Source organism: Juglans regia, chromosome 9 (genome assembly GCF_001411555.2).
Source record: "Juglans regia cultivar Chandler chromosome 9, Walnut 2.0, whole genome shotgun sequence".
Taxonomy (NCBI): domain Eukaryota; kingdom Viridiplantae; phylum Streptophyta; class Magnoliopsida; order Fagales; family Juglandaceae; genus Juglans; species Juglans regia.
The window spans coordinates 3,228,329-3,255,022 of record NC_049909.1 but is presented as its reverse complement, the minus strand read 5'-3'; the positions used below and the strand labels follow the sequence as shown (position 1 = coordinate 3,255,022).

The following is a 26,694-nucleotide window of genomic DNA, read 5'->3' as shown; positions in this document are numbered from 1 at the left end:
GAATTTTGTAAGTTAGCTTCTAATTTACCTATAGTATGTTTATGTATGTAAGGTGGTGAAGTTCACGCAATTAAATTCATGTTTTAATTATGTTTATTAGATTGAGTTATGTTATGCCATATCATGTTGCTATGTATATCAATTATGATCATCTGCATCTCACGACCATCATGTCATAAAGCATGCAAGCATGTCATGAAATATTTTTTCAAGTCAAGCATAAAATGTAAGTTTACATCATGGTAAACCCATGAGACAAGACATCATAGTAACTCTATGAGGCAATACATCATGGTAACCTCATAAGACAAGAAATCATGTATAAGTCTATCTTAGGTAAGTAAGCATGCCATGTTTTTCATAAGCAAGACCATGTACATCAATCATACATGTCATGTTACTATTAATGCTTATTTATACTATTCATAACTTAGAAGTTCTACTTGCTGAGATTTATAAATCTCACTATGTTAGTCTCAACTACCATCCACTCCCGAATGGTAGACGATGTGTCAAGGATCAAAGAACCCACGCACCCCCAATTGGACGACGTCGAATAGGCCTTGAGGAGCCTTGGGGAGCTCATGGAGTTGATCCTTCAGCATTTGGAGTTTATCTTGGAACTAATAGCTAAATTGCATGAGTAGCTTGGCATTTAGATTAAGTTTTTTGTTGTCTGTAACTATAGAGTTTTGTCTGCAGTACTATGTTATTTTGTTTACAGACAAGTTGGACTAATGCTATGACTTTTGTTATGTGAATATGAATGGGAAGTAATTATAATTTGAGATTAACATTTTGGTACTTTGTTTATGTTCAAAAAAAATTATTCGATGTGTTTACTATATATTGTTAGAAGCATATTAAGTGCATTGCATTTTAATTGTCAGGAACGGGAGTAAGTAATCTTATATTGCATGTTCCGACGCTTCAAGCTCTATCAAATCCCAATCAAAGTTTGGAGGTGTCACAGGCTAGAGGTAAAGAATGGGGCGTGAAGCCAAGCATCACTCGTTACAAAATCGTACGCGCAGTTGTTCCGAAGTCATACGCACAATCGTTACACGAGATGCGGCAAGAAAGCCATGGTGTACGTATGGGCATGAGAAAGGGGAAATCGTAGCGTACATGTTAATAACTGGAAATCGTTGATGATATGGATTCAATGCTATTGAATGGACCCAGGGGTCATATGTCAATGGTTTTCACGATGAGTTTGGACCTGGGTCACGGAAATGATTTGAGATGCTTTGGGCACTGAGTGCTCGAAAATTACTATCGTGTTTTATGTTGCTTTAATTGCCCGGAGCTTAGTCGTTTAAAAAATTATCTAAGCCCAAGTGGAGCTTAGTTTTCTTTCTTCGTTGTCGATTCCCTGTGATCCATCAAAATTACAATTACTCCCAAATTAACGTAAAGTGAACATAAATGCATCTTCCGCACGATGACGACGAACTCACATACAGGAAAGAGCCGCTGGCCATGCTCGAGCAAAGAAAAGACCCTGCCTGCTACCATAATTTCCTTGTCAACATCATGTCTTTGACATCTACATTTGTCTCAATACCAGGTCTGTTTTTCCTCTTCCACGAACTGAATTTTATTAGGGATCCAAACCTTCCCTTTGTAATCCGATGCAATCAATTGCTGACATGGTTTTGGTTCTTGTTTCACTCATCTGGAATAGCACGCACAACAGAAGCATCATAAAACTTCGTAAAAAATTAAGGGAAAAAAAAAAAAGTCCACACTAATTCCACACTAAAGTGGCACTGCGGGAGGAAGGGGGTAACAGAATTGACAACAATTATTTACTAAAACTGCACAGGAAATTGGATCTTTACATAGTTTTCATTTCAATTTGTGAACAGCTGAAGTTGTACACAAGGGCAAACAAAATGCAACAGACCGCTCGTCTGACTGTACATTTGTAATCTGTACTTGTCTGTACGTTTCCTGACAAACTGCATTCATTTCTTGGGCATGGATGAGGCCTGACAAGGTCGTTCTGTGGAGTCAAAAGCCCGAACAAAATTGCTATCTGTAGGAGTAAATGTACCCAGTTTATATGGCTGAATCTGAACGAATGGCATTAGAACTTCAGAACTTCAACTTTGATATCTTCGGGAAAAGCTAAGCATGTCTGCAACTCTAGCAGGTACCACACCAACTAAGGTATGGAATACCTTCCCAATATTTTCTGCTGTCTCAAGTGGTTTCTTATCACTATTGCCAGCTCTTAACTTTTTACGTTTAAGCTGTCTCATTGAAGTGCTTTTCCATTGAACTTTGCAAGTGGATTCCAGAAAGTCTGCTTAATGCATCTCTTGAAATAGCCACATCGACTCTACCCACATTCTCTCCACCAACCATATCAATCTCCATACTAACTTCCTCAGAACTATCCATCTCCATGTTATCATTGGTCCCACATTCCAAAGGATCAATTGGTAGACTTTGTTCCTTGTCTATCTTGTCAAATGTGTGATTATTTTTTACAGGATGAAAGACAGCCCAGAAAAACTCTGCTAAATTCAAAACAAATAAGGCAACTCATTACTCAATAAAAAATAAATAAATATATATGGCAACTCAGTCAAAAGCAGCTATTTGACTGAAGCAAAATGACATTAAGCATCCCCAAATGCAGAATCACGTCGCATCAGGAAAATTAAATTATTAATGAGAAAAATGTCAAAGGCGAGGCTAGATTAAGAGGGAAGCACAGATTATATATTATACAACCAAAAAGGAAAATTATTAATCTTAAAATCGTGAAAAGAAATTAAGGTTAAAACAAAATCAGCCACAACCAATGGAAGACTTCCTAAGAAATTAGGACCTAAATCCACCTAGTTCTTGTTATGGCACTCCCGAAATATGATGCCTTCTCTCATTTTTCAATAGTCCATATTATGTAAGGATGCTTGTTTCAATTGCACGAGATAGAAATCTCATCAAATAAGCTTAGATGTTTAGTACCCACTTATTGCAAATTTGAGAATTTGGAGAAAAAGTAAATAAATTTAGAAATTAGCAAGCATTGTTTTCTGCCCTCCCCTCTGCCACTCCTGAGAACAAAAAGATTCAGTCACATATTCCTTCACCAGTTTACCCAGGATTGTTTTTAGTTACTGAAATGGTTTAAGAATAATCTCTGGTCCCCAAAAAAAAAAAAAAGAACCTTCATACTGTAACGCCCCAATGGAAGGCTCACACCACATGGCCTATACTCCAAAAGGAAGGACTAGTCAATGATACAATTGGAGCTTCATTGGAACCTTATAAAGAGCAAGAACTTCTCCTTCCCAAGCAATGTGGGATCCCATAAACCACCTACCCTTATCCATATCATATGGGGTATCACAATCTACCCCCCTTAAATTCCCCACGTCCTCGTCGAGCCTGTCCATTGTAGGTGGTAGGACTCAAGTCCCACATTTCTAGTTGGGATAGGCTCTGATACCATTTGTAAAGCCCCAATGGAAGGCCCACACCATATGGCCTATACTCCAAAAGGACTAGTCAATGATACAATTGGAGCTTCATTGGAACCTTATAAAGAGCAAGAACTTCTCATTCCCAAACAATGTGGGATCCCAAACACTAGGGGTGAAAACCGACGTCGTCGGCGCGGTTTTTGGGCAAAACCGACGTCTGGAAAAATGGATGAGGTGCCGACCGTAACCGGTCGATGGCGAGGAGGACACCGATCGAGGCAGTTCTCTGCCGGTTCTCGGTCGGCGTCGGTTCTTTGGCGGTTCTAGTGAGATAATTATGAGAGAGAATGAGAGAGGGAGAGATGCATAGGAGAGAGAGAGACTTACAGAAGAGAGAGAGAGAGAGGGTTACAGAGGCGAGTTCGGGAAGAAGAAGATCGGGAGAAGAAGAATACTCTTAACGAAACGACGCCGTTCCACTTAAGTTTAAGTGGAACAGCGTCGTTTCAGACTTATTATTTTTTGCTTACGTCCTTAATAAAACGACGACGTTTGGTTTAATGCCAAACGGCATCGTTTCCTGTATCAGTTGCAGTACTTCTTAACTAAAACGGCGCCGTTCAACTTAAACTTAAGTGGAACGACGCCGTTTTGATAAGGGTATATTAAAAAAAAAAAAGGATTTTATTATATCGGTCGGTTCAGCGGTCCGGTCCAGCTTCAAACTGAGACCGAACCGCTGAACATCGGTTTCTTGAAATTTCCACCGCACGCCGACCGGTTCTCCACCGGTTCTGGCCGGTTCCTGACGCGGCCGGTCGGTGCTGTCGGTTTCTGTACAGCCCTACCAAACACCACCTACCCTTATCCATATCATATGGGGTATCACACATACTGTTGATAAAAGACAACTGTACTACTTCATATCCTAGATTTCCTCTCAACCTTGGTACTTTGAACACAAAAACCAATAAAAAAGATGAAGATCCTATCAGAAGTGTCTCCAGTATCGATAAGGATAATCTCTACCAAAAACAATCATAAAAGCTAAAAGGCTGTCCTCAGTATGATGCTCCTCAATGGAGAAAAACTGAAGCTATAGGGAAAAAACACACTAGGGAACTGCAGGAAAACCAAATGCTGGTGAAGCCAAATAACTCACTCTGTGAGCCCAAATGCAGCTGGTTTGAAGTAAATATCAGCAATTCCACACCATCAATGCAGCTTCTCATCATTGAGTCATGGACCTCCATCAGCTCAAACAGGCAGGACATGTTTTCTTTGGACCTACAAGTTAGTAGTAGATAAGTATAAAAGAACTTCATGACCCTCCCAATTTACATGGACAAAAAGAAGCGAAAAATTTGTCACCCAAAAATTAGATATCAAAGCAAACCTTTCAATATTATCAGCAGGGAAAAAATATAGAGCGACATCACTAAGATGGGGACAACTGTTTTGGAATAGATCTGCCCATACTTGGCACCGAGGAACAAACATAACCTGAAGGGCTGAAGGCATTCTTTTTGAAAACTCGAAGGCTTTACGATTGATGGTGCATGGAGGTTGAGCCTGGAACCAGCCATAAAATTTAAATGGCGCAGCAGTGAAAACAAAGCCACCCCTGAAGAAAGAAAATGTTGATGAAAACTTTTTAGAGTGGGAAAGAATGGAAACTTCAATGGAAAGATTACGTGCTTAAGCAAACATCTAAAGGACTCAACATCTTTTGCACCCTACAAAGCACTCATTTAATACCTCATAACAAGTATCTTCCCTGCACATATCTACAAACAATCCACTAGACAAAATTATGGAAATACTCTGCCCCTATGCATCCAAAGAAACAAATCCACCAAACAAAATGAAGTAATCTCCTTGCATTCGTTTATTGAATGAATGGTATCTAACATCAAGAAAGAATCTTCATACACACAATCACAAAGAGATTGGTTACCCACCCCCAAGTAGCATGCAGAGCAGGGAGATAATCATGATATAGCTTGAATTTGGGTAGAACATTATGTAAATCTCTTTCTTCAACATCAGAGTTATTACATTCAGCAACACCTCGAAAGTTACCGTCTATCAAAACAAAGGAATGGCATTCAGTAAAAGTAACGAGATTGTTGAATATCATTTAAACATAACACTGTATGATATTGCCAAATACAAACCCAACTATAACATGATTTCAACATCAAAAGATGCCATGATAGGTGATAGCATATTGTTTGGCAAGTAAAATCTCAACCATGACCAGATAACATGACATGCGTAATTTAACATCAGCAACTAATGAATTTAATCAACATGGTAAGACCTACAAATTTTAGTTTATACTTACGAAATTAAACTACTATAAAGGGAAACAATTTGTTCTGCCCCTTCATTGTTAAATCTGTATTAGAAAAAAAACTTCTAGATATTTAAAAATCATGAAACAGAAGGAATCAAGAGCCGGGGAACTACTCCTTTGATGAGTATCGCAATGGCTCTATTTGCAATATTCTTATATAGTTCTTCAATTTTGCTGATAGAATTTAAATGAATTAGATTAACAAGAACTACTAAATAGTTTTACAATACAAAACCAAGAGCTACAAACCCCAAGATATTATAACAGGAAGGGATGAACAAAAATCTAGAGCTTTGATTATAAATTATCTTGATTCATTCCCCCACCCCACCCCCCCCAAAAAAAAAAAATGAGGAATTGCCAAAGCATTTGGCACTTCACCCATTCCTATATAAAGGATTATTCTATCAAATAATAGCTAGGAAATGGGTCAGTTAATGCCGATAAAATTTCTAAGTAAAACAAGTTAATTCTCTTGCCTGAAATGACAGTTGTTGAAGTATGCATCGGTGGTGAAGATGGGCATAATGCTTTGTTCATAATGTCCTCTGTCTTCATGGTAAAAGTTTCATGTTCTTTAGCAATTGGGAGATCCATTGGCTCTATTCCAGAAAATACCTCCAAAGCTACCAGGGCCATATTTTTCGAGATAGAGATCAATAGGACTTCAATACTGAATCTGACAAACACCTCCCCATAAAATTGAAGAAGCTTCTGTCTACTTAATAAAGCATAGCTTTAACAAACCACCCCCCTTTTCCGAAAGGGAAATGCTCTAGCCACAAAGGGATTACACAAAAATAATCTCACAAACTGATGTGGTTTGATATAGTTCGTCAGATTATAAAATTACTTTTATTGTGAAGTAGATCTAACAGATCAAATGAAGCTACATCAGTTTGTGGAATTTTTTTGTGGATATAGCAGTACTCTTTCCAAAAACAAGGGGTTCACTTGCATCACTTTTAAGTTTTATTATTAAAAAACTCCTATGTCAGCAATGAATATAGCCAAATAATGGCATGGAAAGGGCCTAATAGCTCTTACAAGTAAATTCACAAGCATCAGTATTTCATACCTGAACTAGCAACAGGTGAGGAACGCCTTGATGGTGAATGTGTACGTGCTTTCTTGATAGCCTTCTCTATGTTCGTATGAGAACTTTCAAGCTCTTTGGTAGGAGCAAGAGCATCCATCAGTGGTTTCGCACAAACAAGCTCCTCTGAGGCAAGTGCTAGAGGCCTTTTTTCCCTTTTTTCTGACATGGAGATTAAAATCATTCGATTGTACCCAAGGATGAAAAACACAGCTAATAGCACATATAAACTATCAAAGAACACCAAACTTTACATGCTTAAAGCTGCTTCTACCAGCAATTTTTTTCATAGCCTGCTAGTAACAGTAATGAGAAGACTTGTTCATAGCTAGTTTTGCATATTGGCATGGTGCACCACTATCTTCTATATTAAAAAGAAAAAGAATTAGAGTTTACTCCTTAGAGTTTACAATTTGAGGCTCAAAAGTTTATGCCATAATCCATGAACACTCACAATGAGACCAGATTCAATTCGTTACATATTATGGCTTAAAACTGACGGTTTTGTGGACAGAATTAGACAATGGTGGTTGTCACACTACTTCCAAGGCTCCCCGAGTTTCATAATGGCAAGAAAGCTAAAAGCGTTGAAGGATGATTTGAAGCGATTGAATGAATAAGTTTTTGGTGGTGCTCTCTTTTGGAGGAGCTACAGTTTCTAGAGGGAGAGGATAAAGCAAGAATTTTCTCTAAAGCCGAGAGAATCTGCAAGAGTCAGGTAGTCACAAAACTTGAAAGAGTAACATTGATGGAAGAAATCTCTTGAAGACAAAAATCAAGGGCACTTTGGCTTAAGGAGGGAGACAAGTGCACAAAGTTTTTCCATCGGATGGTTAATTCGCATAGGAGGGAGGAACAATGCAAAAGAGGCGCTGATGGTAGATGGTGCAGCTTCTTTGGACTAGTTAGTCATCAGAATCACATTGTACACTATGAGCACCTCTCTCAAAACAATAAGCATGGAGACCAAGAGTGAATGGATTAACTTTTGAATCATTAGACTAGTAGGGTTCAGGGTGGCTTGAGAGGCCGTTTGAAGAATATGAAGTGCACAAAGTTATCCGTAACATAGCTAGTGGCAAGGCTCCAAGCCCCTGATGGTTTTACCATGGGTTTCTTCCAAGTTTGTTAGGAAGTGATCAAGGATGATCTCATGAGGGTGTTCCAAGAGTTTCATGCTAATGATATTTCTCATTTGTTGGGAATGGTGATTATGGCTCTATTGATATTTCTCATTTGCTTTTTGCCGATGATACTCATTTTTTGTGGAGCAAATCATGGGCACATTCAATCTTTGAGAGCTCTCCTCCTTTGTTTCGAAGTTGTCTCTGGTTTGAGAGTGAATCTTTCAAGTCTAAATTATTGCCAATAGGGGCTGTCCCAAATGCAAGGAATCTAGCTCAACTCCTGGGTTGTAAGGTGTCTTCTCTACCTATGAAGTATCTTGGCTTACCGTTGGGTACTTCCTTCAAATCAAACGGGATTTGGGATGCCATGATTGAAAAGGTTGAATGTAGATTGGCTTCTTAGAAGAGGTTATACTTGTCTAAAGGATGTACGCTTACTTTAATAAAAAATACCCTTTCTAATCTACCAACCTTTTTCTTGTCCTTGTTCTCGCTCCCTACAAAGGTAGCCAATCGTATTGAGAAGTTACAACGGGATTTCTTGTAGAGTGGGATGGGGGACGAGTTCAAATTCCATCTAGTGAACTAGCCAACTGTTTGCACACCAATGTTTGGGGGTGGATTGGGGATCCGTAATTTGATGAAGTTCAATCAAACTCTTTTAGGTAAATGGTTGTGGCAGTACCAATAAGAAACGGGAGCCCTATGGGGTGAGTTTGTGGAAACACATTAGAAAGGATGAGAGACTTTCCCAAGCCATGCATGTATTGAGTAGGTGATGGTTCAATGATGGGCACCAAGATGGACCTAATCTTAAAGATTCTTTACAAGTTCCAGATGGTTAAAAGGTCAAGAGCTAAGAAGATCAAGGAGAAAATGGAAGGATTGATGTAATCTACTTGGGACGAGTTTAGCAAGAGCCAAACATTCAAGATGGACTTGAAGGATGAAGATCAATATTTGATTCATTTGATTAGTTATGGAGGAGGGCAACAACATGACTTAAAGGCTTTGGACACTTGAAGGCTTTCATCTTATTTAATTCATTTAAATGACCTATTTTTTTTAGTTTAGAATAATTGGGTTTATTATGGGAAGCACTTAAAGGGCCTATGCAAGGGCATGTTGAAAAATTTATTATTTTATTGAACTAGGGTTAGGGTTACTGTAGCCGAGGCACTATTCACTCAGGGGTACTTTTGGAAGATGAAGCATTATTTTGGCTAAGGTTTTAATTAGGTTTTGGTTTAAATACTCTTTGTAGCCTCATTTTAATCAGTTTATGAAATTTGATGAATTTATTCATTGTGAGTTGAGTTTTACTCTTAGGCTTCGTTTGGAATCACAACTCATCTCAACTCATCATTACAACTTTTTCAAATTCCAACACAAAATATAATACAAATTCTAAAATAATAATAAATAATATTCTAACAATATTTTATTATCTCAACTCAACTCAACTCAACTCACTTCAACATCCAAACGCAACCTTATTCTTAATTGAACTTTTGAACCTATCAAAAGTAAATCACAACCTTTGTGGCGTTCTTCCTTTGTAATCTGGGCTCTTGAGACGGGTTCTTCAATGGATCTAGATTTTAATATAATCTAGGTTCTTGAAACAAGTTCTAATCAGGTCTAGATTCTCCATCTATTAGTTTGATTTTGGCTTTCTTGGGGAGTTTTCAAATTGATTGTGGGTTCAAGAGATTTCATTCCCACAAGTTCATATCATTTGGTATCAGAGCAAGGTTTCCAATCAGGTCTGATTCTATCTTTTAATTCTTGCATCCTTAAATTTAATTCTAGGGCTTCATTGTTCTGGGGTTGCAAAAAATTATAAAAAAATTGAAACAAAAAGTAGGCTGCCGAAATTTTTAGAGTTTTTTGGTTTGGCTGAAATTTGCATCTCCTAGGATTTCAAAAATGTTAGGGTTTCTTGCATCTCTAAGTTTGTCAATTGCTTGGAGTGACGTTCCATTGATTCTCTTATACTTCATTGTCAATTGTGTGCTTGAATTCAATTATTTGATTTTTACAATTGAGCATTACTGTTTGTGATTGAATTAGAGAAAAGAAAAAAAAATGTAGCATTTTCAAAGATTGCTACATAGTTACAACAAAGAGAAAGAAAATATTTGTTGATTGAGTTTTATCATCATAGGGGCTAAATACATCTTTCTAGTTGGTATATTGTTTTATAATACTCTTTCTCTCGTATAAATTCATTGAGTCTCATGTCATTTTATTCCTTCATTATTTCTTGGATCTATATTATTAATTGGAATAATACAAGGTTGTATTGTCTTGATTTAGTTCAACTAGTTCTTAAAGAACTTGAGCGAGAAAACTATTGAGGTAAAAGGTAAGAGAGTGAGACTATTATCGGGAAAAAGCCAATTAAAAGTGAAACACGAGTGGAGTGCCATTATTCGAGTGTAAACACGTAAGGGAGTGTGAGGTTTTTCACTAACATTCTTTTTGTGCAACACATTATGATGACTCATAGGAATGACTCATCACCAAAGGGGATGGTAGATAACTCATCATTTCTGTTGCAAGCCATGCAACAACAGTTTGAGAAGTTGAACTTGGTGTTGGATGAAGTGAGGGATAGGATGGATCATCAAGATGCGGTAATTAGAAATCTTCCTGACATGAGAGATAGGAGGCGTCCCGAATTTAGTGTTACAAATAGGTATGAGAATGAAGAGCATGGTGATTCTCTTGTTACCAGGCATGCACTCAATACAAAAATTAAGATGGATGATATAGAGCAGCAGAGTGAGAATATTTTTCATACTAGATGCCACATCAACAACAAGGTATGTAGTATGATCATTGATTTGAGGAGTTGTATTAATTTGGCTAGCACTACTTTAGTTGAGAAATTGAATTTACGTACCTTGAAACACCCTAGACCATACATGTTGCAGTGGTTGAGTGATTGTGGGGAGGTTAGGGTAAATAAGCAAGTGCTAGTTTCTTTTTCAATTGGAAAATACCAGGATATGGTGCTTTGTGATGTAGTGCCTATGCATGCTAGTCATATTTTGTTAGGGAAGCCATGGCAGTATGATAGGAAGGTGATCCATGATGGGTTAAGGAACATGTACAGTTTTGAAAAGGATGGAAAAACAATCAAACTTGCTCCTTTAACTCCAACACAGGTCCATGGGGACCAATTGAAATTGAAAAGTGAGGTTGCTCAAAACAGAAAGAGTGAGAATGAGAGTGATAAAAAAAAAGAGTAAAAGTGAGAGTGATCAAAAAAGAAAAAGTGAAAGGAGATTGAGCTTGAAAAGCAAGAGTGAAGGTGAGAGTGAAAGTGAAATTGAGCTGAAAAGCAAGAGTGAATGTGAGATTGAGAAAGAAAAGAAATAGTGAGACCGAAATGGAGAAAGAGAGAAAAATGAGAGAGAAAAAAGAAGAGGGTGAGACTAAGACCTCAAGAAAAAGAGAGAATGAGTTGAAAAATAAATAATTATGAGGTCGAGAGTACAAAAAAAGATGAAGAAAAAGAGAGTGACAGAAAAAAAGAGAGTGAAAAGAAAAAAGAGTGTGAAAGGAAAAAAGAGAGTGAAAAAGAAAAAGAGAGTGGAAAGAAAAGAGAGTGTGAAGAAAGTGAGAGAAAAACAAAGAGAAAAGTGAGTTTTTATGCTAAGGCGAGTCTTAATCCTAACGAACTTGACGTATGTTTGCCTAGTATTGTTGTCTCTTTGTTGCAGGGATATGAGGTCATGTTTCCAAGTGGTGTTTAGTGGATTGCCACCTATTAGGGAGATAAAGCACTACATTGATTTTGTGCCAGGTGCAACAATTCCTAACCGACCTTTCTTGGAAGAACATGAGTCATTGACACACTTAAAGGGACAAGGTAAGTTGTTGACTAGAATATGTGCTAAGCGGGAGGATTGTATTGAGACTTTTCCTCATGTATTCAAATACACACAAGGTATGAAAAATTTTGTGGTTGATGCTTTAGCAAGAAGGTATGTCCTTGTCTTCATTTTAGATGCAAAATTGTTGAGACTTGAATATGATAAGGAATTGCATGCTAATGATGATGACTTTGCTAGTGTGAATGGAACATATGATAAAGCATCGTTTGATAAGTTCCATAAACTAGATTGGTACTTCTTTAGAGAGAATAGACTTTGTATGCCTACTAGTTTTATGCGTAAGTTGCTTGTGTTATAGACATAGTGATTTGTTGGGTAACGTTGGTGTAAGGAAGACTTTTGTTGTGTTGCATGAATGTTTATGTGAATATTATTTGCCATTCAAAGACGTGTTGCATGAACGTTTTTGAAAGTATCATTTGTCATTCATTAATGTATTGCATAAACATTTGTGGGAGTATCATTTGCCATACATTGACGTGTTGCATGAACGTTTGCGGGAGTATCATTTGCGTTTCATTGAGTTTGCATATAAATGGAGTGATCATTTTGGTGTAAATAAGATTTCAGACGTGTTACATGAACGTTTGTGAGAGTATCATTTGCCATTCATTGACTTGTTGCATGAACGTTTGCAGGAATATCATTCATTGATTTGCATATTGGAGTGGTCATTTTGGTTCGAGGAAGACTTTAGATGTAAGCTCATGAACATTTGTGGGAGTATTGTTTGTCATTCATTGAGTTTACGTATAATTGGAGTGTTCATACTACTACTAAATTTTCACCATTTGAAATTGTTTATAGACTTGATCCATTTCCTCCTTTAGATTTAAAAGTCTTTACCAGTTGATGATAGGAATAGCTTGGAAACTGGCAGGGTGGAAAAGAATGTACTTGACAAAAGGGGGTTGGACTACTTTGATTAAAAGCACAATTTCTAATCTACCTACTTATTTCTTATCTTTATTCCCTATTCCGGCAAGTGTGACGAGGCGTCTTGAGAAGTTATAGAGAGATTTTCTGTGGGGTGGAATGGGAGACGAGTTTAAATTTCATCTGGTCAAATGGGAGAAGGTATGTCATCCTATCTCCAATGGTGGTTTGGGTATCAGAAATATGCGGCTGTTTAATCGGGCGTTACTTGGTAAATGGCTGTGGAGATATACCAAGGAGCCAGAAGCCCTATGGAGAATTGTGATAGAAAATAAATATAGTGGTTTAGGGGAAGGTTGGTGTACTAGAGAAGTTAGAGGGGCACATGGAAGGGGGCTATGGAAGTATATTAGAAAAGGGTGGGAGGTTTTTTATCGACACACGAGATTTCAGGTGGGGTCAGGTGCCATGATCAGATTTTGGAAGGATACATGGTGTGGTAACAGTGCCCTCAAAGAGTTGTTTCCTATTCTCTTCTAGATAGCAAGTGCCAAAGAAGCTACAGTGGCGGAGGTCATGGGAATCTCAGAAAGGGGTATCTACTAGAATATCAATTTCAACCGGGCGGCACAGGATTGGGAGATGGAGATTTTCGCAGAATTTTATAGTTATCTATACTCTTTTAGTCCTAATACCCAGCATGAGGATAGCCTCTAGTGGATTCCTGCAGGAAAAGGGGTTTTCACTGTTCGTTCCTATTATAAGGTCCTTACACAAGCGCCAGGGGCACAGTTTCCCTGGAAGAGGCTCTGGCGACACAAGGCCCCTCCAAAAGCTTCTTTCTTTGTGTGGACAGCGGCATTAGACAAGATTCTTACTACAGATAATCTGAGAAAGAAAAGGATAATTATCGTAGACTGGTGTTGTATGTGTAAAGGAGGAGGTGAGGCGGTAAATCATTTACTCTTGCATTGTGAGGTAGCTAGGATGCTCTGGAATGAGGTATTTCAAAGGATGGATCTCGCTTGGGTTATGCCGGAATCCGTGGTGGATATATTGGTGTGTTGGACATTTATTCGAGGTATGCATCAAATCAAAGAGATTGGAAGATGATTCCTATTTGTATCATGTGGTGCCTGTGGCAAGAGCGAAATGAGAGGACGTTTGAAGACAATGAGAGATCGATGGAAGAACTAAAAATTTTTTTTTTTTATGACTCTTTGTTCTTGGGCCATTGCTGTGAACTTTAATGGCATGGAACTTCATGATTTCCTAGTTTCTAACGTGCCTTTGTAAATAAGGCATACATTTTTGTAACTGGCAGTTGTTGCCTTTTTGTTAATAATACTTATCTTACTTATCAAAAAAAGGAGTAGCTTGGATGAACTATTCCAAATTCTTAACCAAATTAATGATAATCCATATCAAGTGCATCTTCCAGGTAAGTATTATATTTCTGCTATTTTCAATGTTATTAACCTTTTCCCTTTGATCTAGGTGGAGATTCGAGGTCGAATTCTTTTGAGGAAAGGGGGAATGATGGGCACCAAGATGGACCTAGTCTTAAAGATTCTTTACAAGTTCTAGATGGTTAAAAGGTCAAGAGCTAAGAAGATCAAGGAAGCAATGGAATGATTGATGTAATCCACTTGGGACGAGTTTAGCAAAAGCCAAACATTCAAAATGGGTTTGAAGCATGAAGATCAATATTTGATTCATTTGATTAGCTATGGAGGAGGGCAACAACATGACTTAAAGGCTTTGAGCACTTGAAGGCTTTCATCTTATTTAATTCATTTAAATGACCTATTTTTTTTAGTTAAGAATAATTGGGTTTATTATGGGAAGCACTTAAGGGGCCTATGCAAGAGCATGTTAGGAAATTTGTTATTTTATTGAACTAGGGTTAGGGTTACTGTAGCACTGTACTGTAGCCGCAGCACTGTTCACTCATGAGTACTTTTGGAAGATAGGGCATTATTTTGACTAGGGTTTTAATTAGGTTTTAGTTTAAATACTCTTTGTAGTCTCATTTTAATCAGTTTATGAAATTTGATGAATTTATTCATTGTGAGTTGAGTTTTACTCCTCTTGTTCTTAATTGAACTTTTGAACTTATCAAAGGTAAAAATCATAACCTTTGTGGCGTTCTTTTTTTGTAATCTGGGTTCTTGAGACGAGTTTTTCAATGGGTCTAGATTTTAATATAATCTAGGTTCTTGAAACGAGTTCTAATCGGGTCTAAGTTCTCCATCCATTGGCTTGATTTTAGCTTTCTTGGGGAGTTTTCAAATTGATTGTGGGTTCAATAAATTTCATTCCCACGGGTTCATATCATGATGGTTCTCGAGTCAAGTTTAGGCATGACAAATGGTGCGGTGAACAAAGCCTCAAAGAAACATTTCCAGACATTTTTTAGCTTGTACGGGCGAAGGATGCTTCGATAGCTAGTTTCTTGGTCTTCTCTTGTGGTTCCCCTCAATGGGATATAGATTTCATCAAGGTGGCACAAGATTGGGAGTTGGGAGTTATTTCCAAGTTTTTTGCCTTACTATATTCCATTAGAGTGATTGACGGCACCTTTGATAAGTTCAGTTGGAGCGCCTCCAAGAAAGGTAGACTCACAATTAGATCATTTTACCTAACGAACCAGGGCATAACCACTTTTCCATGGAGGAATATATGGAAGACAAAAGCTCCTTCGAAAGCAACTTTCTTCGTTTGGACAGCTTCCCTAGACAAAATTCTTACTATAGACAATCTAAGGAAACGTCGTTTAATGGTGTTGGATTGGTGTTGCATGTCTAAGAAGGGTGGGGAATCTACGGATTACCTGCTTCTACATTGTGAGGTGGCCAAGACCTTGTGGGATGGTTTTTTTGCAGGAATAGGACTACCATGGGTCATGCCTCGTAGACTGGTGGATTTTCTAGCAGCTGGAGAGAGCTCCAAGGCAATCCACAAGTGGCAGCAATATGGAAGATGACCCCTATATGTATGTGTTGGTGCATTTGGCATGAGAGAAATGATAGGAGCTTCAAGGATCACAAGAGGACACTGGAAGAGCTTAAAGCTCTTTATTAAAACTTTGTTTGTATGTGCCCCCGGGGGGTTCATTGATTTTAATGGACTTCGTCCATGATTTTCTACTTTCAGTTGTAAACCCTAGTTAAGTGCTTCTCTCATGTATACATCATGAGTACTTGGGCTATACCTCCTTTTCCTATGAATAAAATTTCTTGATTGCCTATCAAAAAAATAGTACTACCATTTAATGAGAAAGAATAAGGATTTGATTGCAAACTTAATCAAAATATACGACTAATAATACCATATTTCAGCTGTGAAAATGATTTTAAAGCTCTAAGAAGATATTATATGCAAAAAGTAACACTCTCAGTTCAAGTGCAGATGATTTTAGTTGAGGCTAGCAAGTCTATTCAAATTCAACCAAGAAAAGCAAAGATGTTTTGGTTTCAGCAATACCAAGAAAAAGTAAAAATCATTTAAATGAAGTAAACTTGGAAGTTTGAAGTTGAGCTGCCAAGTCCTAGACCAGTATCTAAAATGAGTTCGAGGAGAATGCAGAACTTAAGTACATGAAAAATATCAACCCACAGGCTTCATCTCTTCCCTCTCCATGTTAACCTATTTGAGGACGACCTTTGTTCAAAATAAATATGAACAAATAATGTGAAGTCAATATTACTTTTTTAATAGAAATGTCATTTAATACCTGAGTCCTACTACATAGACTTTTACGTCATTTTTATTAATTCTTTTAAATGAAATATTCTTTTATGCATTTTAAAATGAAGATTTTAATTATTTTTTTTTAAAATAAAATTATTTTATTTTAAATGTGATTTATTAAAATAAATGAAGGGCATGATTTTAAGACTTTGTAATTAAGCTCTCTAATCTTATTTATTCAAGAAATGGCTCAATCATCATCCACCATTGGATTGGTAGGTAAGCAAAATATCTCCCATTGTTTGATCCTAGCCATCAATTTCCATTTGAACTAAGCCTTTTATGTAAAGCCCCATCGTGTAAGTCCCATTTCATACGAAGAGCCTTTCGGCTTTCGTTCATTCTCATGAGCTCAAACCTCCAAGCCCTAGCCGGCCTTCATCTCCTTCCTCTTCTCCTTCCATCTTCAAGAGATCAAAGCTTCCTCTCCTCCATCTCCAAGTCGTGCAACTCCATAGCAAGGGAAGAAAAACATTTTCCCCTTTCATCTTCTCCAAGCCGCACGGATTCCACATATTCCTACCCATTTTCGAGTTTTGCTCAAAGCTTGGAACCCAAAGCTTGATTTCATCTTCCAAAGGGTAAAATCTTGAAGGTAATAAACTTTTGGTTCACTTCCTAGCATGATTTCCATATGGGTGTCGAGTCTCACTATTTACTTCACCTATTGATGCTCAGTTTTGGGGATTAAAACAGTGACATCGTTTTGCTCCTTATCTACACGGCCATACTACTAATTGGTCCGATATCTTGCCTCTTGAAAGAAGTTAAGAGTTCAAGATAAAAGCCCTAACTTGACTCCATTTGATTTGGGTATTATTTTGAAACCAGCCGAATTCGTTTGTGATGGAAAGCTTGTGTCTTGGTTTGTGTTTATTTCTCTATGTTGCAAAATATTATAGATGCTCTCCTTTGGTCCTAACCAAATGATGATGGAGTTGTTTTACTATATGCTTTCCTATGTTTCGAATATGGTATTTTGCTAATGAGCTTGGTTTAAATAGTGTATGTTAACTAAGCTAATTATTATACTTGTGTCACTAGATTTAGGAGAGGTTTTGATTCAGAAATGAGTTGAGATGGGTTGAAATGATTTGTAAATAATAAAATAAAAGTTGAATTGTTTATTATATTTGGTGTGGGAATTTGAGAAAGTTGTTTTGGGATTTGAAAAAGTTGAATTGTTTATTATATTTTGTGTGGAAATTTGAGAAAGTTGTAATGATGAGATGAGATGAGTTGAGGTGGGTTTTAAATCCAAACCTCTCCTTATAGAATAGGTTGGTAGTAGGAGTAGATGATTAATTGTGCATGTCATATTATTGTATGTAAGTTGTCCAATAAACCTAAACTCTGTATGCCCTGTTTTGATGACAAGGCAGCCCCTTGAAGTTTGTCCCTCTTCTAATTTAATTCCACCCGACCCAAGAGCCAAATTGTTGACAAGTGAGCCTTTTTCTAATAAGGGACAACTAGCTATTCTAAAGAGCATGTTTTTTCTAACTTGATTAGCTTATCCGAGATGCCAAATCTGTCCTAAGCCCCTTTGTTAAGCATTTTCCAGATTTGAGCTTTTATTTCCATTAATCCCAAAATAAGCTTTCATCAAATAAACCTTGTTAAACTTATAAGTTCTCAACTACCTTTAATGGATGGCTAGCATGCTTTAGTATTAATTATGTTATTCTTGTAAACTTTAGACGAGAAGTTAGTTAATTGGGTTAATGCTAAGCATAGAAGAGACGTTAGATTATAGTATCGTGACTCTCTTTTAAAGGAAAGGCTAAAGAATATTGAATGAATATTAACACGCTTATGTTATTTATTGGAATATGACCTATTGTGAAGTTGGAAGTATCGAGAAGCATAGAGGTAAGTAGCTATGACCATGCTTCTTACACCAAGTTCTCTTTATGAAAGAATGTCTCTATCTCCTATTGCAAATGTTCTTCTAAAGAAAAGAGTAAATGAATATAGTATGTGCAAACCCTTTCATGATAGCCCCTGTTAAACATCCTATAAATTATGATTGGTTGTAAAGTATGAAGTAGTACATTCGCATTCACATTCTAAAATCATGAACTCTTATCATCCATGCCCTCTCAAGAAACTTATTGATTATTCTTATATGTAATATAGCATGAAAATGTATCTTGTTCATCAAACTGCATATGCATTTATTAAGAATGAATGACGAAAATGCATGATTACAAAGAAGAAAGAAAAGATAGTTTTATGAATGAAAATGCTAATGGCCACCATGAATGAATGATCAAGGAAAGAAAAGAAAGAAGCAGATTGCAATGTCGGATTGGTCCCATTGGCAGTGCAACCAGTGGCGCCATCCAAAAGAAGGGATTCCTAACCCTTGGTCAAGGGCAGCAATCCGGGTCCAAAGGAAGGCCGCTAACCCTGCACACAGGGCGTAATAGTGTGCACCGGCCCAAAAGAAAGTGAAACATGAAAGCATAGTTATTTCTCAAAAATGTTTATGCATGAAAGTATTGTTTATTCCTTAAAATGTTTATGTATGAAAGCATTTTCAAATTCTCAAAATATTTATGTATGCATGTTTCAAAAGAAAAAGAATAGATGCATAGTATGTTTACTGCATGGTGTATTATTTACTGAGTATTTGATTCACTTTGTATTTAGGTTTTAAATGTCCAAGTAATGATGAAAAGGCTGGAGAGCAGGGCACTACTATAGAGGGAGAGGCAGACTCTCAATTTCTTCCCTGTTTCTTTGACCTTGCATGAATGATGGGTTATGTTTATGGATGTTGTTTTTATGTTGGGATGGGTCCCTTATCAGGACGTTTTGTCGGGTTTGACTTTAAAACAATGTATCTTTTGCTATGGTGTAACTGTTATGGTTGGGTGATGGTAACCCCTTATACATTGACTTAATACCTTTTTGTATGTATGGTAGGGACAGAGTCCCTTCCTAATTAGAAATAGTTATATTTTATGCACTTATGATGGACTATGAGAGTCTCTTATGGATGAATGTTTGAATAGAATGTCTATTAGGTGTTCCCCTTTATTAAATCAGAAATTTAGAGTACACGTGTGATATATTCATGCTGATCGCATACTACTAGAAAAAAAAAAAAAAAAGGAACAGGTTAAGTAGCGATTCCACCCTTCCCAAGGCGGGTTGTTACAGGATTGATCACCCCAAGCCTTAATTTGGTTTGATGGCTGTGTAGTGGCAAATAAGTTTTTACTTGCTGAGATTTACTGTTCGTGGCACTGCAGTGAGGCTATTTCAACAGTGTCAAGATTTCATAATTTTTCCTATTATTTGTGGCTCCAAGTTAATTCATCTCAAATGTCTCAAGGGTCTTGGCAATATCTTTAAAAGAAAAAAGGAAATTAGGCGTTTCATTCAATAATGAACGGTTAAATATTAAGCTAAAAGCAAGACTAACTTAAAATGATAACATGTGCCGGAAGTTTAGCATGTACCCGTAATAGGCAGACCTTTTTTTGACAAAGCTAGACAGGATGCTTTATTTGTAGCCTTCTCCGCATTGGTTCTGTAAGTTTCATTTACTTTAGCAAGAAGGGAATTTACCGATTCTTCATTGCGACAATATTCCTTTCTAAAAGTGACAGCCGCTTTTGGTTCTGAGACAGGGAACAGAGAGCACACCCATAAGATGAATAGTTCCAAATAAGCACATCTAATTAAGACGGGTGTAAATCCATTAAACCCTCACAAATTTTGGAGAGTAGAAGTTCGAGAGAACTTTTTTTTCATGCACCTCCAAATAAATTTATTTCAATTTTTTGGGCTATGAAGTAGGAACCATCCCCAACTGGACTTGGCATTAACTCCATATACATATATAATTAACTTGCAATAATTGATCTATAACTTTAATACTTGAAACAAAAATGTTCATACCTTTTATGTTTTTTGGTGCTTGAAGTGCTTCTTGATTAGTCCTTGATCGCACACTGCCACGCCTGGGAGGCTTCACAAGTCCTGAAGGTCCAAGACAATGAGTTGCATTCACGCTTGAAGTAGGAAACTTCGGAGTGGCAGCTGTGCATCCAACTTGAGTATCCCGCGACGATGCCATGGATGGACAAGGTTTCGAACCAGAATTAGACCGAACAAAAGTTACTTTTTTAGGGGTTGATGATGATAGCTTAAGGACTTCTTCCGTGGGAAGGAACTTCACTTTGCCAGTTTCAACAGGTTTTTGCCTTTTAGAATAAGCCCGGTTCAAGGAGCTGGGGCCTGCCGTATGGGTATTTTCCTGGCAGACTATGTTAGAGGAATCCAATGCAGTTCCAACCACGTCTTCCATACCTCTAGCTTCTGACAAAACCAAGTCGCTTGACAGACATGATTCACAAACCCAATCTTCTGGTACCACATATAAATGACTCCGCATACAATAACTGAGAATAGGAAAAAATGTTTAGAACAAGGATGGACACAATTCTTAGATTCACGATAGAAAAAATAATCATAGGAGCATGGTGTAGACAAGACTGAACCTGCAGGTATGTTTTATAGGAAATCTTACAAAATTTTGATAGTACAAGATATAATGATCAAGATGATTCAGGGGCTGAAAGAACAAGATAGGAAACCCATCCAACCAAGTCCTGGTACAAACATACTGCAATTGGGCCATGAACTGGAGTAATTGGATACGGGCCATCCAAATTTAGTCCCCTTACTTTTTACAAATAGGATAATTTATAAAATTAAAAAGACTAAGAAAAAAGTACGCATGTTGTTTTTCATTGACTCGTATAATTAGAAGACCTTTTTTAGGCATTGAATGAGAAAACTAAAGCACAATAAATTGAAAACATCTTCACAGAGAGAGAGGGAGGGGCGAAAAATCAGTGGGGGCTAAGAGTATTATCATACACATGTTCGCGAGCTGTACAGCATCTAGTGCAAATAGCTATCAATTCTTGAAAACCAACACCACCCATTCCACCACATGTGTCGCAAGGTTGACCCTGCACGGTGGAAGAGTATTAAATGAACACCAAATAAAATTTACCAATTGATGACAAAATCAACAAAACCTATAGATGCCAAATCGACATAATTTACTTTTAGTCTGGCCAACAATCAAATAGTGTAAACACAATTAGGCAGTGGTGTCCATATGATCTAAAAATCTCCGTACACACAGTCCTAGACAATCCTAAGTAGGCATTTACAGATGGAGATTTACCAATTGCAAAGGCAGGGCAATTTTTATTCAAATTGTTTGAGCACGAAACTATTATGAAGTCAAAAATTAAATGATGAAATATTATTTGAGAGAAAATAATAATGACAAAGGTAAAATGACAAGGGATAACTTTTTTTTTTATAAGTATAAAATGACAAGGGATAATTACAATGGTTTTCTGTTATATGCAGCTTGTATGGCTGGAGGGATTTGCAATTATAGTAGGTCTTTTAGTATGGTTACTTTCACCAAGTAGGCTTAGGTTTCAAACCCAGCACAGGCCACAGTGGGCAGAGGTGTTTAGTTTACTGCCTTGAGAACTAAGAACAAAGTGATCATTAATGAACAAAGATCATTTGTTTGAGTGTCTCCTGATATTTGCCACATGGAAAAATTAAAAAGAACATGCTCCAATACATGTCAGGTACAAGTAATAGGAATTCCATAAAAAATAAAATGCAACATACACCAATGGTGTTGCCACAGGACCAAGCAATTGAAGGTGATATTAGTCATAATGACAATGTTGAGAAGGTGGCATAACTCTCGATTGATATCATGGTGCAAGCACCGTCATGGATGATCATAACAATGAAGATTATGTAAACAACTACAGATCTGTGTGAACACCAAGAAGACAAGGCATTTTTGTTCATAGAGAGGGTACTTGAGGCTCTGTTTGGTATCACCTCCCAAAAGAACTTCCTTTGCTTCTCAAACCAAACACAGAATTTCCAAAACAGTTTCAACAACAATTTTCAAATTATTGTACAAAAACAAGAACCCAAAAAAATATCAGAACATTTTGTAAACAATTAGGTGAATAAACCACCCAAGAAAAAAATTTGCTAAGTAGAAATAAAAAACTACCCAACACCTAGAGTGGGTATTTTTTTTTATCATATGGCATCTCCATCTTGCAAGAGAGAGAGTGAGAGGATTAAGTCAATGGTTCGATCTCATATATATGCATGAGAAGCATTTACCTAATGATGAAGTAATCTTATACTTAATTGGGGGGGAAATGGAATTGAATGGCAATAATATGCATATAATTGTAATTAGTGTGTTTACATGAAGGGATTGCACCAAGCAGAGGAACCCTTCTCTGAGATTACATGTTATACGTAACTAATACTTAAAATTAGTGTCACAGAGGATTCTATGAATCAGTATAACACAACTGACTTCCATATCAAAAGACGTAGAAGCAGAGCTACAGTGGCTCTTCTGCTCTTTCCACTAGGATGTCCAATTAGCCACTCAGATGGCAATGGAATCAAACAATCTTTTATAGCAATATTAATACCTTAAATGTTAGTATATGGAAGTGATGAGAACGTTTCAATAGAAAGTCGAGAACGTTTTTAAATCTACAAGATGCGAAACATTGTACATTCAAATCACCTTCAAAAGAAGAGAGATTACTAAACTCAAAACAAATATATCACGGAAGTTTAGAAATCAAAGAGAACAAAAGCTATGTTAAACAATTACATGGAGTCATCAACACATGTATTCCCAACCCTTTAAAACTTCTTCCCATAAATATTCTTGGTATTAACTGAAAGTAGATTTAAGCTCCTGTACCTTTGTACGCCCGTTGGGAAATTACAAATTAAGAACTTTGGATTATTTCTTAGCCTCCAAGTCGGAACTAAGGAGCGATAAAGAAGTGTTATTTTTTCAGTAATTGATTCCGAGTGTAAAGGTGCAGTAAAAATGTAAACTACGCTCGTAAATAAGCATTCCCCAATCAAGACAATTTGGTATTACCATTTGGGAATAATGAAGTACATCATTCAAAAGAGGACAAGGTTGTAATTTTAACCTGCTTCAAGTGCAAGTATAAGCTCCGTTTGGATTCAAAAAATCTATCATCTCATCTTATCATAATAATTTTTTTAAATTTTTATATAAAATATAATAAATAATTCAACTTTTTCAAATTTTAATTTAATTTTTTTAAATTTTAAAATAATAAAAATATTAAAAAATAATATTCTAACGATATTTTTTAACTTTTATTTTTAATTTAAAATTATCTCATCTTATCTATCTCTTAAGCCAAACCAGCCTGAGTTTGGATTTTTTTTTTTTTCTTTTAAGAATACACTTTTTCAGTTTTGTGTGTGAAGCAGGTGCACATTGTCAAGACAAATTTTTTTTTGTCTCTTCTTTTGCACCGAGTTGGTGTCCTCCAAGGCCCTTCCTGATGAATTATTCAATGCTATGGAGAGGACAAGCCCTTCATATCTTTTGTTAGTTCATCAAGATTTTTACATGTACTTGAGTCTCCCCAAATTCTCAAGTTCTTATTGTCGTCTTCGTTATGTAGAAAAACCCCCCAAAAAGATTGTATGGCTGCTTCATATAGTGCACTGGATTTCGTTGCAAATCAACAAAAAATGTTAATCCAAGATTTGCAGAGAACAGAGCTTGCTTCCGCTAGCTTCATTCGAACTCTAATAGTCTTCTAATATGTACGAGGAAAGTAAAAAAATTTAGCCAAACAGCGAAGGAATATAGATATTAAAAACCAAATAATAATAATAATATTAATAATAATATTAAAAACAAAAACAAAAGAAAATCCGAACATTGTTGAGAGAGAAAAAAAACAACACAAAACCCCCTAAACCCAGTAGACTATTCGACGAGAGTGAGTGTAAAACCAAAGACAAAAAGAGAGACGAGAGAGAGAGAGAGATTAAACAATGATGGGTAGTGAGGGTTTGTGCTTGGTAGTACCGAGTGGGTCTGCTTCCCAGGCGCTTGCATTGTCGCTGGTATTCTTCTTTATATCCTCTTTTTGTTCCTTCTTCTCGGAGACGGTGAAAGGTCTTCTTGTGGGGGCAAGTGGGTGACCAGTGAGGCTCCAGAGTCCCGCAGGAGAGTGAGAGAGGGAAAACGTATAAAATGTCTGAAAGAGACAGCGATAGAGAGAGGGAGTGTGGGAATTGAAATATAGTAACGGTCACAGTCGTGCAGTGTGGGAGTGGCATTAAGGATCGATTCCCCGCAATTCATTCGCTTCTGTTGTAAGTTTCTCACATTTTCTGTGCTACGTGAACGTCATCTTGGGTCCCGCATGGTCCCATCCGAACCTGCGAAATATTCTCTCAATTAAGCTACCGACAGTGGATTATTTCAAATAATATATAAATATGAGTAATGTTATTTACGGTTCTTATTTAAAAATTATTCATATAAATTTATTTTATTTTATTTTTAAAAATTTTAAAATTATAATAATATTTTTTTAAAATAATATTTTTTTATTTAATGAAAATTTTGTACATACAATATTAGAGTGAGGATTGTAAATAAAATTTATCTATAAATAATAATAAAAAATTATTGAATAATAAAAAATAAAAAAATATGTAAAAAATAATAATAGAGTAATATGAGATCAAATCTACTATCCAAACACGTCTAAAGGAATAGTGCCCACTACGTACAAGAGACTTTGTGTAGGAGAGCTGCACAGGAATATCATATTAGCATGTATTAAAAAAATAAAAAATTAAATAAAAGAAGGAAAAAGCAAATAAAGATGAAAAAGAAAAAGAAAATTCTATACACATATATTTTAAACAATTTTCGACTCGTGAACTTTTGAAGCTGCAGTGCTCAATCGCTGTAAACCATTTACTTTTATACACAAAAATCTAAATCAAAAAACCTCCTTCCCCTCCTCCATACTATTGAGTTTCCTTCAACCCAAATAGGATTTTAGAATTTGTGCTCAAAATATAAACCAAATTCAAATATTTAAACCAAATCCAAATATTTAACCAATTTCTTTCTTCATATTCTTAGCTTTTGCATCTGCTTCATGTGAAAACATACCCACGAAAACAACTCAAGTCAAAAAAGAATAACTACAAATCCAAATCATGACCCCACAAACACAGTACTTAAAAAAGAATCCAGAATCTCAAGATGGTATCACCGACGGAAGCTTTATTTTTTCTCATTCAAGTCCTTCAACAAATGATCAATATCTCCACCCGGTATCACTGACGCAACCTCCGATGCCGGCCATGACAAAGAAGATGGAGTAGGGAGATGGAGAGGGAGTTCAAGACGGGCTTTAGAAAATGAGAAGGGGCAAAATTAAAAACGCACCGTATTAATTTCATGTAGACTCTTATTCATGCGCATACTCTAATTTCATATAGCGTTTTCCCTAAAAGGAATGTTTGAAAACAATTTTCATCTCATCACATTAATTCTCATTTCCTTTTCAAACATCATTTAAACTTAAATACTTTCAAACTAATCATTACAACTTTTCTAAATTTTTAAATAAAAAATAATTTAACTTTTTTAAATTTTAAAACAAAAATTATATTAAAAAATTATATTTTAACAATATTTTAACTTTTTAATATTTTTTATTTAACTTTTTCTATCTTCTCTCCCAAAATTCAATAAATATTTAACTCAAACTATCTTATTATTATTCACAAACCATCTTACTACTATTTACAAAATTTTCATTTCATCTCATTTCATCTCATTCTCAAACATTCCCTTAAACGATTAGTGTTATTTGAAAATATTTACAATATACATTATTCACATGATATAATTTATTTATAAGATTTAAATTTTAAAATTTATCTTCTAAATTAAAATATGTCACATATATAATGTGTACAGTAAAGACTTTTAAATAGAATTACTCAAAATCATTATTCAAATAATTTAGAAATTAGAAAACGCTATTCCGCCGTGGTTTGTACCGCTTACTTATTCCACCGATTGCTATTTTGCCCCTGATTATATAATAAATAAAACTAAAAGACCAAAAATAAGAAAATATTAGTATAATTCTCAAATATGCCTATTAAATATTTATCTCATCTCATCTTAGGTCTAAAACTAAATTAGACCAAAACCTCAATATTTGTGCAT

The 26,694-nt window shown here is 36.2% G+C and overlaps 1 protein-coding gene across 5 annotated transcripts; it reads right to left on the bottom strand.

Moving 5' to 3' along the window:
• Window positions 1-1,789: 1,789 nt before the first annotated feature.
• On the bottom strand, window positions 1,790-24,686 carry LOC108996497. 5 transcript variants are annotated; one of them, XM_035694167.1, is made up of 10 exons: window positions 24,520-24,686; window positions 21,453-21,547; window positions 20,469-20,971; window positions 20,027-20,188; window positions 6,878-7,057; window positions 6,279-6,425; window positions 5,402-5,525; window positions 4,837-5,064; window positions 4,603-4,727; window positions 1,790-2,525 (listed from the first exon to the last, which is right to left on the bottom strand). In XM_035694167.1, exons 1-10 carry the CDS (start codon window positions 24,547-24,549, stop codon window positions 2,254-2,256), a joined length of 1,866 nt encoding a protein of 621 aa, XP_035550060.1. In that variant the 5' UTR covers window positions 24,550-24,686; the 3' UTR covers window positions 1,790-2,253. The 5 variants fall into 5 exon arrangements, with proteins under 5 accessions (XP_035550060.1, XP_035550061.1, XP_035550062.1 ...); XM_035694168.1 differs by having other exon boundaries at window positions 20,042-20,188; XM_035694169.1 differs by lacking the exon at window positions 24,520-24,686 and adding an exon at window positions 23,359-23,404.
• Window positions 24,687-26,694: the final 2,008 nt, after the last annotated feature.

Excerpts from the sequence above, each read along its gene's own strand:
- LOC108996497 (XM_035694167.1), bottom strand. The coding sequence starts at position 24,549 with ATGCAAGCGCCTGGGAAGCAGACCCACTCG. Across the intron at positions 20,189-20,468 it reads AGCACCAAAAAACATAAAAG|AACCAAAAGCGGCTGTCACT; the intron begins GTATGAACATTT and ends TCCCTGTCTCAG. Across the intron at positions 7,058-20,026 it reads AAAAGGTCTGCCTATTACGG|AAAAAAGGGAAAAAAGGCCT; the intron begins GTACATGCTAAA and ends TCTCCATGTCAG.